We start from the raw sequence: 17,078 nt of genomic DNA, 5'->3' as shown, positions 1-17,078 counted from the left end.
CTCTCATTTGATCATTGGCTGTCTTCAGGGATATTTGGGCAGTGACCATTCTAACTTCATGTTGAAAATGGGTGTTGACATTATGGGGTTGGGGAATGCAATTAGTTGATGTTCTGGGAGAGACTGGTATCTCTTAACTTTCAGGGCTTATCTGACATAGGAATAATCTGGAGGTTTTAAGTTTCTGGAATACAAACTTAATAAGTAAAACCTTTATAGACTTTAGGACCATTTTTAAAAAGTCTTTGTCTGCTGTGTGCCAGGTCTGGTCTTCTTCATTGATGGTTTCTAATGTTTTAATATCATCTTTTACATGGGCCCTCTCTTCCTGGTTTCTTTGTATATTTGTAGTCTTTTGTGGAAACCTGGACATTTTGATACTTTAATGTGTTATCACTGGAACTTAGGCTCTGAAGTGTTTGTTCCTTAATCTTGTATCCAGCCAATATTACGACAGAGCTTCTCTTGAATGCCAGGAGCTAACAACAATGAAAACAAATTTAGAAGGAAAAAAAGAAAACACCTCCAGTCTTTGTAGATTGTCCTGTGCAAGTGCTTTTCTTCAGGGCTTATCCATACAGTGAGTTTAGAGTAGAGCTCTAGGTCAAAGTGAAGGAACCTTTTTGATCCTCTCTGCTGTGCATTTTTTTCTTGAGCCTGTCCCTGTGGCCCTAAGAATTACCCCATTTATTTGGTTACAAATGTCCTCTCTTCCTTACGAAACTGTTTCCTCATGGTCCTGGTCACTGCCTTGGATGTCCCACATCCAACAATCCCTTTTCCCAGGCAGCATGACTTGACTGCTCTCCCACAGAGGAAAGCTTGGTGAGCTGCCTTCTCCATGCAGCGCATGTTCTGGGATGATGAGTCCCTTGGGCCGTCACCAGAGAGAATGGCCAGGCATAAATCTTTCGTTATGTGTATGAGGGTGATTGTGTTCCCTCTGGAACTGGATGGGGTATCTGCACTGTAAACACAGGAGCTCAGTTCCAAGCCTGTGAGATGGGGGAGGGGCCAGCCAAGGTGCCAGTATCTTACTACTTTTAAGCGGCCTTTTCCTTAATTCAATGCTTGTCCTGTTATACCAGTCCTTCAGCTGTTTCTGGAGCTTTTAGAACAATGTTTCTGCCAGTTATTGCTGATTGTTATAAGTCTCTGTGGGGATTGCAGCCCTGAAGCCTCTCACTCTGCCATCTTGATCAGGGCAGGCAGGGCCTGTGTAGTCTTCTTCCTGAAAACCATAACCCCAGTCTAGTTATGAGAAAACAGACAAATTTTTTGGGACAAATTTATGGGACATATAATTGGCAAGTCTTCTTTACAACTGTCAGGGTCATCAAAATCAAAGCATAAGAAACCATCGTACAGACCAAGAAGATGGCGGCAGAGGGAGGAGTGGAAGTAAGTTAGTCCCCCGGAACAAATAATAAACAACTAGGAACAGCTGCTAAATAATCTGGAATAACTGCTGGGGGACAACCGTGACTGTCCACACATACAGCAACCTGGATTGGGAGGAATGCCTGAGATGGCAGAATAAAACCTGTAAGTAAAAACTGTGGACCCGATCCAGGAGTCCCCCCATCCCTCCACAGCAGCCTGAACTGCAAAACCTTGCTGTAGTAGAATGTAACACTCTCTGAACGAGCGAATATACCTCAGTCCAGCTCCAGCTGGGGTTTTAATTAACAAATGTGGACTCCTCAATACAAACAACAAATCCTCAACAAGGAGACAGAAGCTTTTAGTGATGACTGACCTTAAAGAGCCGGAGGACTTCTCTGTCCTGGGAGGGGGAGCCTAGAGGACCGGGTGCTATCTCTGGCTGGCAGGTGAAGCGGGGGGGGGGGGGGGGGTGGGGAAGGGGGGGGGGCGGTGGACTGGCCCTGAAGTGGGGCTTTCTGTCCCTTTTTCTCTCTCTCAACCTGGATGGCTTAGTGGGGAAAGCCTCAGCCATTTTCTTTTCTCAGCAATCTGACCCAGACAAGGGTGGAGATAGCAGAGACAGAAAGATAAAGAACCTTTTTAAATACAGATGATAATGCCGTAGGAGGTGTATCTTCCCTAAGAGGAAGGAGATGGTGCCCAGCTCTACTACTGGCCTCCCATTCAGAATCAGACCTCAGAGCCTGGGGGAGAACAGCAAAAACAGAAACTAAGCAGGCTACACCTCATTACACCAGTCAGGAGTGACAGGCTTACAGGCGCCACCTGCTGGACAGGTTAGGAAAATCACGGTGGCTAGAGGCCTCACAGGGTGTGTGAATCATCTAAGACACACCCACAGGGAGACCTGATACTGAATATTGCCCCCTTCTGAGATCTGAGCCCATTCTGGTTTGGGAACACCTGGTTGGGGTAACCAAGGAAACGAGATGCCTAGACAACAGAAAACTACAACCTACACTAAGCAAAACAAAGTTATGGCCTAGTTGGGGGAATAGACTTGCACTTCAGCTGAGATACAGGAATTGAAACAACTAATGCTAAATCAGTTCAAAAAGTTTAGGGAAGATATGGCGAAAGAGTTGACGCATATAATGAAAACACTGGGTGAATATAAGGTAGAAATCGAAAGTTCAAAAAGACAACTGGCAGTCTTTGGAAATGAAAGGCACAGCACGAGATGAAACACACAATGGAGACATACAGTAGCAGATCTCAAGAGGCAGAAGAAACCACTCAGGAACTTGAGAACAAGACTGAAATCCTACACACAAAGGAACAGATAGGGAAAAGAATGGAAAAACATGAGCAATGTCTCAGGGAATTGAATGACAACATGAAACACATTAATGTACGTGTCTTGGGTAAGAGAAGGGAAAGGGGGCAGAAGCAATAATAGAGGAAATAATAAACAAAAATTTCCCATCTCTTATGAAAGACATAAAATTACGGATCCAAGAAGCACAGCGTACCCCAAAGAGAACAGATCTGAATAGGCCTATGCCAAGACACTTAATAATCAGATTATCAAATGTCGCAGTCAAAGAGAGAATCCTGAAAGCAGCAAGAAAGAATGATCCATCGCATGCAAAGGAAGCTTGATAAGACTGTGTGGATTTCTCAGTAGAAACCATGGAGGCAAGAAGAAAGTGGTGTGATATATTTAAGATACCGAAAGATAAGAACTGCCAACCAAGAATCCTATATCTGGCAAAACTGTCCTTCAAATATGAGGAAGTGTTTAAAATATTCTCTGACAAACAGACAATGGCAGAGTTTGTGAACAAGATACCTGCTCTACAGGAAATACTAAAGGGAGCACTACAGAGAGATAGGAAGACAGGAGTGAGAGGTTTGGAACACAGTTTTGGGTGATGGTAGCACATCAATGTAAGTACACTGAACAAAGATGACTGTGACTGTGGTTGAAAGAGGAAGATTAGGAACATGTGGGACCCCAGAAGGAAAGAGGAAAGATAAAGACTGGGACTGTATAACTCCATGAAACCTGGAGTGCTCAACAATTGTGATAAAATGTATAAATATGTTTGTACATGAGGGAGAACAAATGAATGTCAACATGCAAGGTGTCAGAAATAGAGAGGTGTTGGGAAAAAATACAATCAATGCAAACTAGAGACTAATTAACAGAAACAATGTATTATGCTTCTTTTAATGTAACAAAGGCAATATACCGAACCCAAATGCCTATAAGGAGGACATAAGGGAGGGTTATGGGACTCTTGTCATTGGTGATGTTGTCTGACTCTTGGTTCTACTTCAGTTTAATGCTATCTTTCCTTTTGTTACTTCCTAGCCATCTTTATTTTTTATTTTTTATTTTTCTCTTTCTTTTTTTCTTTTTCTTTTGTCTCTCTACCTTCTTTGACTCTTCCTCTGTCTTTGTGGAAGAAATGGAGATGTCCTTATATAGATAGTGGTGATGGTGGTGAATACATAGAAATGTGACTGTACAAGGAACCATCAGTTGTCTACTTAAGATGGAATGTATGGCGTGGGAACAGAACCATCTAAAAGAAAAAATGGGTTGATGAAGAAACCTTGAGGGTACTATATTGAGTGAAATAAGTCAGACACATAATTATTGCAGGGTCTGACTGATATGAAATAATAATGTGTAAACTCATAGACATGAAATATGTTATCAGGATATAGAATGAGGTTAAAGAATGGGGAGCGGTTGCTTATTATGAGCAGAATGTTCAACTAGGTTGAACTTAAATATTTGGAAATGGACAGAGGTGATGGTAGTACGTTGTGAGAATAATTAACAGTGCTGAGAGGTGTGTGAAGGTGGTGGAAAGGGGAAGCTCAGAGTCACGTATGTCTCCAGAAGGGAAGTTGGAGGTTAAAAGATGGGAATGTATAAAACAGTGAATTTTGTGGTGGGCAATGTCCGTGATTAACTGTAGAAATATTAGAAATCTCTTTCATGAACTAGAACAAATGTATGATAGTATAACTAGAAGTTAATAATACAGGGGCATATAGGGAAAAATATTACAAGCTATATACTACAGTTAGTAGTATTTTAACATTCTTTCATCAATAGTAACAAATGTACTATACCGATATTATGAATCGGTAATGGAGAGGGGGTGGTTAGGGGTATGGGAGGATTTGAGTTTCCTTTTCTTTTGTCTTTATTTTTTTTTCTGGAGTGATGAAAGTGTTCTAAAAATTGAAAAAGAAATGGTGGTGAGGATACATAGCTGTATTATGATACCATGGGTAATTGATTATATGTTTGTATCTTTGAATAATTGTATGGTATGTGAACAATATCAATAAAATTAAATTAAAAAAAAAAGAAACTGTCATAGAAGAAAGGAGCCTAAGGCAATATGATGACTAAATGCAATGCCATGTCCTATATGGGAACTGTTTCTTGAGGCCAGAAGTCCAAAATCAAGGAGTTGGCAAGGACATGGTGTTCCTGTTTGCTAATGCTGCCATTACGCAAAATACCAGAAATGGACTGGCTTTTTATAAAGGGGATTTATTTGGTTACAAAGCTACAGTCTGAAGTCTAAATTAAGTCATCAAAAAGAAGGCCAGTGGCGTCCATAAAACCTGTTGGCTGGGAAGGCATGTGGCTGGAGTCTGCTGGTCCCAGGTTGTGTTTCAGCTCCTCTCTCAGCTCCTGTGCGTTCTTCAAAATGTTGCTGTTGGGGTGTTGTGTTCTCTCTTAGTTTCTCCGGAGCAAACTCTGGGCTAGCATTAAGTCTGCTTTTAATGGCCATCTCCAAAATGTCTCTCTCAGTTGCTCTGAGGTACTTCTGTTTGTGAGTTCTTTTATAGGATTCCAGTGATTAAATCAAGCCTAATCCTGTATGGGCAGGGCCCATATCTCCATGGAAATAATTTGATCAACTTCTCACCCAGAATTAATTGAGTGACATCTCCATGGAAACACTTAATCCAAAGATTCCAACCTAATTAATAGTAATATGTCTGCACTCACAAGATTGCATCAAAGAACATTGTGGTTTTGGGGACATAATACATCCAAATTGGCACACCTGAAACATTCTGGTTGCAATCCTTTAGGAACCTTAACTTGTATCTTTGACCCCATCACATGGGGATCCCTTTTTCCTTGTCCCCTTTTTCTCTTTTTTGAAACCACTCCACTGAGGATTTTATCATCACCAGCCAACCAAATGCCTTTGTTGAAGTTAACAGTGAACTCCACATTGTGAAATCTAATGGCTAATTCTCAGTCTTCAGCTCCATTTGACACAATTAGTTTCTTCTCCCTCCTTGAAAGGTCATCTTCATCTGTCTTTCAGTAGACCATATTCTTCCATCTGTTCCTTCTTAGTCTCTTTTGTAGGTTTTAATTCAATTCTCTTAACTCTTAAAGGTGAAGTGCTCCCAGGATCAATTTTTCATTTTTTTTATACAAACTATCCAGTTGATCTCAGCTAGTTTAATGGCTTAAATTAACATTTATATGCTGAAGAGTCCCATATTTATATATCTAACCTGGAGAACTCTAGACTCACCTTCTTTTGAATATGTAATAGGCATCTTAGACTTAACATGTTGCTCTAGTTTGCTAATGCTGCTGGAGTGCAAAACACCAGAAATGGATTGGCTTTTATAAAACGGGGTTTATTTGGTTACACTGTTACAGTCTTTAGGCCATAAAGTGTTTAAGGTAGTGCATCAGCGATCGGGTACTTTCACTGGAGGATGCCCAATGGCATCTGGAAAACCTCTGTTAGCTGGGAAGGCACATGGCTGGCATCTGCTCCAAGTTCTGGTTTCAAAATGGCTTTCTCCCAGGATGTTTCTCTCTAGGCCGCAGCTCCTCTTCAGAATGTCACTCTCAGTTGCTCTTGGGGTGTTTGTCCTCTCTTAGCTTCTCTGGAGCAAAAGTCTGCTTTCAAAGGCTGTCTCCAAATGTCTCTGTAAACTGCAGTTCCTCTCTCAGCTCCTGTGCATTCTTCAAAGTGTCTCTCTTGGCTGCAGCCAGCTTGTTCCTTCTGTCTGAGCTTATATAGAGCTCCAGTAAACTTAACAAGGCCCATGCTGAATGGGTGGGGCCACACCTCCATGGAAATTATCCAGTGAAAGATCTTGCCCACAGTTGAGTGATCACATCTCCATGGAAACATCCAAAGTCTCCAACCCAATCAACATCAGTACATTTCCTGCTCACACAAGACTGCTTCAAAGATAATGGCACTTGGGGGGACATAATATATCCAAACCAGCACACGTCTTATACTCAACTTTTGATTCTTACCTCCTGCTTTTCTTCATTCTTCCTCATTTCAGTTGATGGCATGCCATTATTCCACTTGCTCAGGCCAAAAACTTTGAAGTCATCCTTAACATCTCACTTATTCTCATACCCTGCACATACAATCATCCGATCTGTGAATAAATATTTTTATCTCTTTCTACAATATATACAGACTCTGATCACGTCTCTCAACCTCAGTTCCTACCACCTGGTCCAAGCCACCATCATCTTTCATTTTAAGAATTAAAATATCCTCCTACTAGTCTTTCTCCGGATAGTCTATTCTCAAGCACAGCGTCCAGTGTAATTCTCTTAAATTGAAAGATCGTGTCTCTCCTTTGCTCAGAACTTTCTAATAGCTTTTATTTACATACAGGTTAAATGCCAAAAGACCTTAATGATGCCTTACGAGACCCTTACATAATCGGGGCACGTTTCTCACCCCCATCCTCTCTACCTCTCCCCCTTCATCCCTGTCCCAATCCAGTGGTTCTCACTTCCTGTGAACATCAGAGTACTGGAAAGCTTTTAAATCTCAGAGTCCCAGTTATCACTCCAGGCCAAGTAAATCAGAACCTTCCAGCATGGGGTCTGTGCCAGTTTGTATATATTATGTCCCCCAGAAAAAGCCATATTCTTTAATGCAGTCTTGTGGGGGCAGGTGTATTCATGTCGATTATACTGGAATCCTTTGATTATTTTCATGGAGATGTGACTCAATCAACTGTGAGTGAAATGTTTGATTGGATAATTTCCTTGGAGGTGATACCCCGCCCATTCAGGGTGGGTGTTAATTGCATTACTGGCATCCTATAAGGAATTCACAGATAGAAGGAACTCAGAGCAGCTAAGTGACATTGAGCAGCTAAGTGACATTTTGGAGAGGAGCTGCAGCTGAGAGATCAAAACTCCCCAAGAGCAACACTTTGGAGAATGCCATTTTGAAACGCAACCTGGGAGCAAGCAGATGCCAGCCACATGCCTTCCCAGTTAACAAAGGTTTATGGACGCCACTGGCCGTCCTTCAGTGAAAGTACCCTTTGTTGATGCCTTACCTTGGACACTTAATGGCCTTAAGACTATTACTCTGTAACCAAATAAACGCCCTTTAAAAAAGCCAATCCATTTCTGGTTTTTTGCAAAGGGGCCACATTAGCAAACAGGAACAGGATCAAACATTGGTGTTATTAAGGCTCTAGAGGTGATTCCCCAGTGCAGCCAAGGTTGAAAACCACTAGATTAAAGGTTAAAAAATGTGCTGCATCCTAATTATATTAAACTGTCCTACCACTCTATTTGTTAAAGTAAAATAAAGGATTAAATGTTGAGTGTATTTATTTTAAAGGAATAATACAGTCCTAAGAATTCAAAGGACTTTTAATGGTTGTTCAGTTTAATACTTTTACCAGGAGCAAGTATCACCTTTGCAAAATCCTTCACAGATAATTCTTTGGTTTTGTTTGAGCATTTCTGGTGATGCTTGATATTTAATGAAGGAGTCTGTTTCATTTGTTGACAATAGCCCGCTTACTGTTTTTCAAATTGAAGAAGTATGCTTCCATCTCAGGGGCTTTGTACTTAACTGTTCTCTTTTTTAGGAACCCTGTTCTTCCATATAATCCACAAGACTTACTCCCTCACTTTCTTCAGGTATCTGCTTAGTTACCACCCCAGGACTCCGTATTTCCTTTCCCGCTCTGCTTCATTTTTCTCTAAAGCTCATTCTCTGACATGAATGTGTTGTCTATTTCTCTGTAATATAAGCTTTAAGAGAATAGAGACTGTCTCTGTGTCATTGACTTGTAACTCCAGTACTTAGCAGCTGTGCGTTGCTTGAAGTAGCTGCTAAGTAAATATTTTTGAATGTATGAATGCTTTAAAAAAAAAAATTCCCTTCCTTTGTATTGAATGAAAATTTCTCTCGTGTACCGGTGTTGGTCTGTCATATATTGAAATACATCTACTTCAATCTGTTAGTTTACCAAATAAGTTCATATAGATATATGTTCTCATATGCTCTCCAAATGTTAAATATTCACATTTCTAGTTTTTTGTTTCTCATATGACATTCTCTCATGTATCTTGTGACATTTTTGTTGTCACTTTTGAACTGTAACCCCAGTGACAATATAGTATTAAAGATGTGATGATAGGTTTAATCTCCTTTATCTGAACATTATATTATCTGCCTGAGATTGCATTAATGTAGGTCTGTCACCTCAAATTTTTCTTAGAAAGTGTGCGATAAAAGTACTTTGAATAACCCTCTTGGCTCAGTTTAATTTTTATAATGCTCTATTTTTATATCACTCTATTATTGACCCCTTAGAATAGTTGTTGTGTAATTGTTCTAGTTCATGATAAAATGTCTTTATATTTGTACTGTTAATCACAGTCATAGTCCACCACAAGATTCACTGTGTTATACATCCCCATGTTTTAACCTCCAGCTTTCCTTCTGGGGCTCACTTTAATTTATGGTAAAGTAAACCAACATCTTTTGCCTTAGTTGTGATTTTTAGGAAACAAAATTTAAGTATCGTCCTTATATATTCAATATTAAGTTTATTTTTTGTCCTATTATTTTGGCCTGTTGATACTTTTTGAATCATAGTTTTGTTATTTAACATATTAGTCATGCCCTCTTCATTTTATGATAAGTTTCATAAGCAGGATTTTTTTTTTTTTTTGAACAAAAAAGCAGAATTCTAAGCGTCTTTCCTAAACATTGGCTTCCATGTTCTGACAACAAAAACACAATTATGAGACTGTTCTTAAAGATGCATACCATTATTTTCATCATATCTCCCTCTTTTTTTGCATACACAGGTAGAGAGACAGGAAATATGGTGGAGAGAATATGACCTTGTGTCATATCCTGTCATTGGCACTTTACTTTCTGTATAACCATGGGCGAATTAGTTGACCTTGAACTTCATTTTCTTTGGTTTTCTCAACTATCAAATGATATCGCCTTGTAGGGTTGTTTTGATGAGTAAATAATATACATACAAAATACCTTGCCAATCATTGGTTATAATGTCTGAGCTTATTAGAGAACTGATGCTGTATCCATGCTGGTTATTTAGATACTATCTCATTTTTCTCAGAATCATTTTGCATTTCATTAGCAAACTGGGGGTTCGGGGGAGTGGGGTGAGAGTGCTTACTATCCCTCTTAAATCTTGTTCCTTAAGAATTTCAATTAAAGAGGCATGGCTTATCTTTTCATAGAACTTTTTTTTTTTTTTTTTTTAATCTTCATTTTATTGAGATATATTCACATACCACGCAGTCATACAAAACAAATTGTACTTTCGATTGTTTACAGTACCATTACACAGTGGTACATTCATCACCTAAATCAATCCCTGACACCTTCATTAGCACACACACAAAAATTAACAAGAATAATAATTAGAGTGAAAAAGAGCAATTGAAGTAAAAAAGAACACTGGGTACCTTTGTCTGTTTGTTTCCTTCCCCTATTTTTCCACTCATCCATCCACAAACTAGACAAAGTGGAGTGTGGTCCTTATGGCTTTCCCAATCCCATTGTCACCCCTCATAAGCTACACCTTTATACAACTGTCTTCGAGATTCATGGGCTCTGGGTTGCAGTTCGACAGTTTCAGGTATCCACCACCAGCCACCCCAATTCTTCAGAACCCAAAAAGGGCCGTCTAAAGTGTGCACAAGAGCGCCCACCAGAGTGACCTCCCGGCTCCTTTTGGAATCTCTCTGCCACTGAAACTTATCTCATCTCCCTTCACATCCCCCTTTGGTCAAGAAGTCATAGAACTTTTAAGATTTTCGCATCTGAGTCATGCCTTTCTTGAGACTTGTTAATTTACAAATAAATTTGTCAAAATACAAATAAGGATTTGCCAATAATTCCTGTAGCCAATAAAGAAAATTATTAGGTGTTTACAAATATTGGTTTAAATCATTCAAATATTTTGTGGATGTGAGTGAGGTTTTCTGTACCTTTGAGGGACATTTGAAGCAAATTCAATCAAGTTTTTTTTTTTTTTTTTAATTCTAAAGTTCAGTAGCAAACATGTTTCAAAATTGATGCTTTGAAGAGGACTAAATGTAAATTTTATGGAATTTTTTTTTCTTAATTAGACTGCAGCGAGGCAAGAAACAACAGATTGAAAATGGTAGTGGAGCAGAAGATAATGGTGACAGTTCTCACTGTAGTAATGCATCTACGCATAGCAATCAGGAAGCAGGACCTAGTAACAAACGGACCAAAACATCTGATGATTCTGGGCTTGAGCTTGATAATAACAATGCAACAGTGTCAATTGATCCAGTAATGGATGGTGCTAGTGAAATTGAATTAGTATTCAGGCCTCATCCCACACTTATGGAAAAAGATGACAGTGCACAGACAAGGTAAGTGTATGGGTTAGTTTCAGATGATCTGAAATCAGAATGTGTAATTTGAGTTAAAAGGCAATTTTGAGTAAGTAAGGACAATATTTTTCATCCCATTACTTGCACGGTTCATTTGGATATTCTGGCTGCTTAGGTTATTGTCTTTTTTCTTCCTTATGTGCTTCCCACTAAGAGTGAGAAACACTTGAGTTTTTCAAATGCACACTTGAGAGGAAGGACCCTCCTAGAGACAGGAGGAAGAAAGAACATTTAAATTTACTTTTTAGAAATGCATTAGTTTCATAATTTAAGTATATTTTTATCATTAATAATTGTAATATATTTTTAATGGCTTTTTTTTAATAGATACATAAAGACTTCAGGCAATGCCACTGTTGATCACTTATCCAAATATTTGGCTGTGAGATTAGCTTTAGAAGAACTTCGGAACAAAGGAGAATCAAACCAGATGAACCTTGATACAGCCAGTGAGAAGCAGTATACTATTTACATAGCAACAGCCAATGGCCAGTTCACTGTGAGTATTTAAAAATAAAAGACTTGAAACTGGGAGCACAGTGACCATCCAAGATTGTGGCAGGTGGTGGGGTGGGACCTAACGAGACTGTAGAACCCTGAGACCCTCAGAGAAAGAAATTACAACAGGTTTGTAACTTATCATATCATTTGCTCTTTTATCAATAGTATGAGACAGGTAGTTTATCCTAAGGTATTTTTTAAAGATTCTGCAGACTTTTTTTATGTTTGTTTCCATCTCACTATCGTACTTTGTACAGTTTTCATAATTCTTTCTTTTTTGTTTTAGGTATTAAATGGCTCTTTTTCTTTGGAATTGGTCAGTGAGAAATATTGGAAAGTGAACAAACCCATGGAACTTTATTATGCACCCACAAAAGAGCACAAATAAGCATTTCCTAAAAACAATTCTGAGAATGAACTTTTTTATAGCCTATTTCTTTAATATTAAAGATGTACCGTCATTACTTTTATGGACAGAATTTTGGATATGTTGTTCAGTTTTCTTTCTGAGCCAGACTCGTTTACACTATTAGAGTCTTTTCCTTTTAATTTAAGATTTTCTTTTTGGAAGTGACTGCAATTATTCTGTACTTTTTCTTTCCTTTAAAAAAAACTGAGTTGTGTATTTTCAGAGTGTGGTTCTATTTAGAATCTCCTTCTGACCCAGGAATTTTTCATAGTTCTTTTTTCTTAAGTGAAAATTAGTTTGCCATCCTTCTCCCTGTGCCCTTAAAAATAAGTTTTTTAGGCCTACAGAATGTTAAATAATATGTATTGTGACTTTTTTTCCTCCAGAGTCTTGTATATTTATAGTTTTCTATATGAACTATAGTATCTAAATGAAGACCAAGGCTCAAATTTACTGTGCTTTAAAACAATTCTCATAGGATTATTAATTTCATGGTATTTTCTTCCATAATATTTCATTTTAAAAAGAGGTTCTTTCTGAACTTATATCCATTGTCATGCAGTGTTACTTTTTCCCATTTTTTCTTGTAATAATTTTGGAATTTCTGGTCCTGGGGAAGAGCATCCAAACATTCATTTACAGATTTCACTGGAGAAAAATTAAATTGGTTTTATGTAGTTTTCATGTGTTTATCTAAAGAGGTCTTTTTGTATTCTGTCACTTCAGTTCCTTAATTATGTGTGTTGATGTTTTTGCCTCTTAAAATACCAGAGATATGGAGATTTGCACTTTAGCCTTGATGAAAAGTACAAGATGTGTTCACAGCTTCCCTATTCATTTCTTATTGGTAGCCACAACAGTTTCAAGAATAACATGGCACATAGAAGTAACAATGGGGAAAAAAGTTTTGCTTTTGTTTGAAAAATGTGTTCAGCATTTTGGGTTGCCATATAAGTTTATAAATTTGATGCTCTGCTGGTTATACTCTAGAAAGAAGGAGGTTAACAGAGCTTGACCCTTGCCTTGATATGTAGTAAAAGATAATCTGTAGAAGAATGCCAAGCAGTAGGGTAAAGTCATTCAATTCTTAATTTAATTTTATGTGGAGAGGATGGGGGGAACAGTCTTGGGTGTTTGGGAGCCAGAGGGCTTTATCCTAGCAGGTCAGTTAAGATAGACTTGTGTATTATTTTTCATCTCTGTCCTGATTCTAATGGTATGTTTCTAAGTTTGTATTACCACAGTATTTACATATATATGTTTGCATTGAAAATTAACCCCTAAAGGGTTTTTGATGGGAGGGACTAGTCTTCCAGTATCATTGTAATTAAAGCCTATCTAGTCATTGTAAATATTTATCTGTCAATTTTGACAGATTGGGGCCAGCTTGATGTTTTAAATCTTCAGCCCAGTATGAAAATTTCAAAGGCTTATTCAATTTTTTATCATTTTAGTGAAAATATTTAAAATCTGTTTTTACAGTTTTTTTGGTAATCTGTGCCATGATATTTGAAAACCACCAAAAAGTGAGGGAAACTTTGTATTCATTTCCTTTTTTGGGTATAATGTTAAGTTGTATAGATTATTAATGCATGTCCACTGAATATAACCCTGGTTTTGTGATATAACTGCTTAGATTTTATTGATGACATTAGATTAGTGGTTGCATTAAATAACTAAATTCCCACTGTGATCATTAATTGAAATTTTGTCTTTAAGCAAAAAGTTATTCGTGAATATAAGCTTTGTGCTTAGAGAATGTGTGCGCGTTTATCTGTCGGTATGGGAGGATATAAACTCTTTGCATCATTAGTGAATTCATCGGATGTGTAATCCTTTGCAAAATATAATTATAGGTATTTGATAGAGCATTGAGTATATTGTGTATATGTATTTTTGGGGTTTTTTTTGGGGGGGTGGGTACTGTTCACTGATACTACACAAGGTTTTGACTGTTCATCAAGTATTATCTAAGTAACTTCTCTAACCACCATGTCAGTCTAGGAGCAGAAACCTCACCACACATGGTGAATCATGGTAATAACTAAGTTTTGGGGTACATTATTATTTTTAATCCTCAGCAGTTCTTTGAGGAAGGGGGTAGTCATTCCCTGTACATTTGAGGAAATTGAGCTTAGTGTTCTGACTTGAACAAATAAACATGAAATGATTGAAATACCTATTAAAAAAGGCATCTCTGAAAATTCTCATTGCATTTCTGTTTAGAAATACTTCTCTGTATGTGTTTGCTAATCTTACAAACATAATTCTAAGAAAGGAAAATTAATTTGTGTGCAGTTGTAAATATAAAAACAACCTCCTTGAGAAGAATTTGGAAAGGGTAGAATAAGGACCTCCACAAAAGCAGGGCAAACCCTGGCAAAAATGATCAAAATCAACTTTTTCAGAATTGTAGATATTAACCAAAGGCTTCCAACAATCCAGAGAGCATATACTCAATAAAGATTATAAGAACAGTAAGTTTTTGCAGCATTTTTAATTGTCCTATGCCCTTCCCTTCTCTCCTTTCAGGGTAGCCTGGCAAAGAAATAGCCTTAAATCTATTTAAGTTGGTAGTTGTGAAAATAGCAGCCTCTCAGCTATCAAAAGGGTTTGAAGCTCTCCCCCAAAGACCAGAGAATTATCACTCTCTGACCTGTCTGGTACCTCATTGAAAAGCTCCATTCCCAGGGCTTGTCTTTATTTGATATGATTCAGCTCTGTGAGTACAGCCCTATCCCCATGATGTTGTTGAAAACACTGAGGGGCAATTAACAGAGGTGCCTGAGGCAGTGATACCAGTTACTGCTAAAATGAGACCCATAAACTTAAAAGGAAAAATTGGGGAATGAAGTGTACATTAGAGGGCTTTCTGGGGAATCTAGAATCTCATTCACATGCAAGTCTGTATGCATGCCCAAGAAAAACCAAAAAAGGCCCTAATCTCACCTATAGCTAACTTTGAGGGTCTGCAAGCAGGAGGAGAAGGCACCTCCTGGTTCCTTGAAGGCATGTGCCAAAACAGTCCACAGAGTCCTTTGGGCAAATCTGGGAGACATACTTGTTCACGATTTAAGGAAATCACTGTCAAGTCAGAGAGAGAATTTTCTGGGCTTTTGGAGGGAGCTTCAAACCCACCTGCCTTTTGGTAGCTGACCACTAAGCTAACCAAGAAGAGACTTCAGTGCCCACATTCAACAAAGAATTCAGGCTGTGGTGGTTTTGAGATGTTTATACCCTAGAAAAACGTGTTCTTAATCTGTTTCTGTGGATGTGAACCCATTATAAGTAGGATCTTTTGACGAAGTTCCTGAAGTTAAGGTGTTGCCCAACTGAATAAGGTGGGTCTTAAACTTATTACTGGAGTCTTTTATAATCAGAATGAAATTCAGATAGAAAGTCATGGGACACAGGAAACTGCAATTGAATGGAAGCGGGAAGAGAATGGAGAGTCCAGGAGAGGATTGCCAGGAACAGCTCCAGAATGCCAGTCTTCAGGAAGAAAGCATTGTCTTGATGATGCCTTGATTTGTACTTCTTCCTTGCCTCAAAAATGTAAGCTAAGAAATTCCCATAGTTTAAGCTGACCATTGCATGGTATTTGTTCAAACAGCCAAGGAAACTAAAACACAGACTTTACAGAATTAGTATAGGAAAATGTAAACAGCAAACACAAACTGGGGAGAGAGGGGAATTACGATATCCAGAATTGCCTCATTATATTTAAAATGTCTAGATTTCAACAAAAATTTATGAGACATGCAAAGAAACCAGAAATAGGGCCCATACAAAAGGAAATAAAAGCAGCCATTAGAAACTCCCTGAGGAAGCCCAGGTGTAGGACTTATTAGACAAAGACTTTGTCAGGTATTATAAAAATATTCAGAGAACTAAAACCATGCCTAAAGAACTAAGTGAGAACAATGTCATGGCAAATGAAGACTATAAATAGATATTTTAAGAAACAAAACAGTAATTCTCAAGCTGAAGAAGGCAATAACAAGTAAAAAATTCTTGAGAGGGGCTCATCATGAACAGATTTGAACTGGTGGAAAAAATAACCAGCAAACTTGAAGATAGGTGATTTGAAATTATCCCATGCGAAAATCAGGAAGAAAAAAGAATGAGAAAACAGAGAGCTTCAAAGACTTACGAGACAGCATTAAGCATACTAACAGGTATAATGGGAATCCCAGAAGGAGAGAGGAGGAGGCGGAATATTGGAAGAAATAATGGCTGAAAACTTAGCAAATTTGATGAAAAACAATCTGCACACCCAGGAACCTCAACAAACTCCTAGTAAGATAAATTCAAAAGAGCCACACCTAGACATCTTATTGTCAAACTGTTAAAAGCCAAGAGAGAGATTCTTGAAAGTAGCAAGAGAAAAGTGATTCGCCACATACAAGGAATCAAGGTTTATAGTGGACTTTTCAGAAGCCCATGGAGGCCAGAAGGCAGTGGAATGATATTCAAAGTGCTGAATGAAAAAAACTGCCAACAAAGAATTCAATATTTAACAAAAACTATTCCTCCAAAATGAAGGGGAAATTAAGACATTCCGAGATAAACAAAAGGCAAGAGAATTTGTCACTAGCATACTTACTCTATAAGAAATACTAAATGGTGTCCTTTAGGCTGAAGGGAAAAGCACTGGACCAAAATCAAATCCAAATGTAGAAATAGTGGTGTTTTAGTTTGCTAAGGATGCTGAAATGCATATACCGTGAAATAGGTTACCTTTTACAATGTGGATTTATTAACTTACAAGCTTATAGTTCTGAGGCTGTGAAAATATCCAAATCAAGGCATCATCAAAATAATACCTGGATTCCTGTCAGATGGCAAGGCATGGCATGTCTGCTAGTCTCCCTTCTCTCCCAAGTTTCTTTGCTTTAAGCTTCTGGCTGCTCTGCCTGTTTTCCTTACTGTTCCTGTGTTTTCTGTGTTTCTCTCTGTATTTCATCCTTTTTAAAGGACTGCAATAATTATTAAGACCCACCTGGGGCACACTTCAACTGAAAT

At 38.2% G+C, this 17,078-nt stretch overlaps 1 protein-coding gene and 1 long non-coding RNA gene across 4 annotated transcripts in view; both read left to right on the top strand.

Annotated features, from left to right (window-relative positions):
• Positions 1–13,958, top strand: part of RNF2 (ring finger protein 2) — a 71,111-nt gene extending 57,153 nt beyond the window's left edge. For all 3 annotated transcript variants that reach the window (XM_037825174.1, XM_037825173.1, XM_037825175.1), the window contains 3 exons: positions 10,850–11,122; positions 11,471–11,642; positions 11,931–13,958. In XM_037825174.1, the coding sequence (XP_037681102.1) occupies positions 10,850–11,122; positions 11,471–11,642; positions 11,931–12,032 (547 nt within the window). In that variant the 3' untranslated portion in view covers positions 12,033–13,958. The remainder of the gene's footprint in view (positions 1–10,849; positions 11,123–11,470; positions 11,643–11,930) is intronic.
• A 37-nt stretch (positions 13,959–13,995) lies between these two features.
• On the top strand, positions 13,996–14,534 carry LOC119526227. Its single transcript, XR_005215155.1, has 2 exons — positions 13,996–14,080; positions 14,245–14,534. It is a non-coding gene; the product is annotated as an uncharacterized LOC119526227 (long non-coding RNA).
• The last annotated feature ends 2,544 nt before the right edge of the window (positions 14,535–17,078 follow it).

Source organism: Choloepus didactylus, chromosome 2 (genome assembly GCF_015220235.1).
Source record: "Choloepus didactylus isolate mChoDid1 chromosome 2, mChoDid1.pri, whole genome shotgun sequence".
Classification (NCBI taxonomy): domain Eukaryota; kingdom Metazoa; phylum Chordata; class Mammalia; order Pilosa; family Megalonychidae; genus Choloepus; species Choloepus didactylus.
This window is presented reverse-complemented; position numbering and strand designations above follow the sequence as displayed.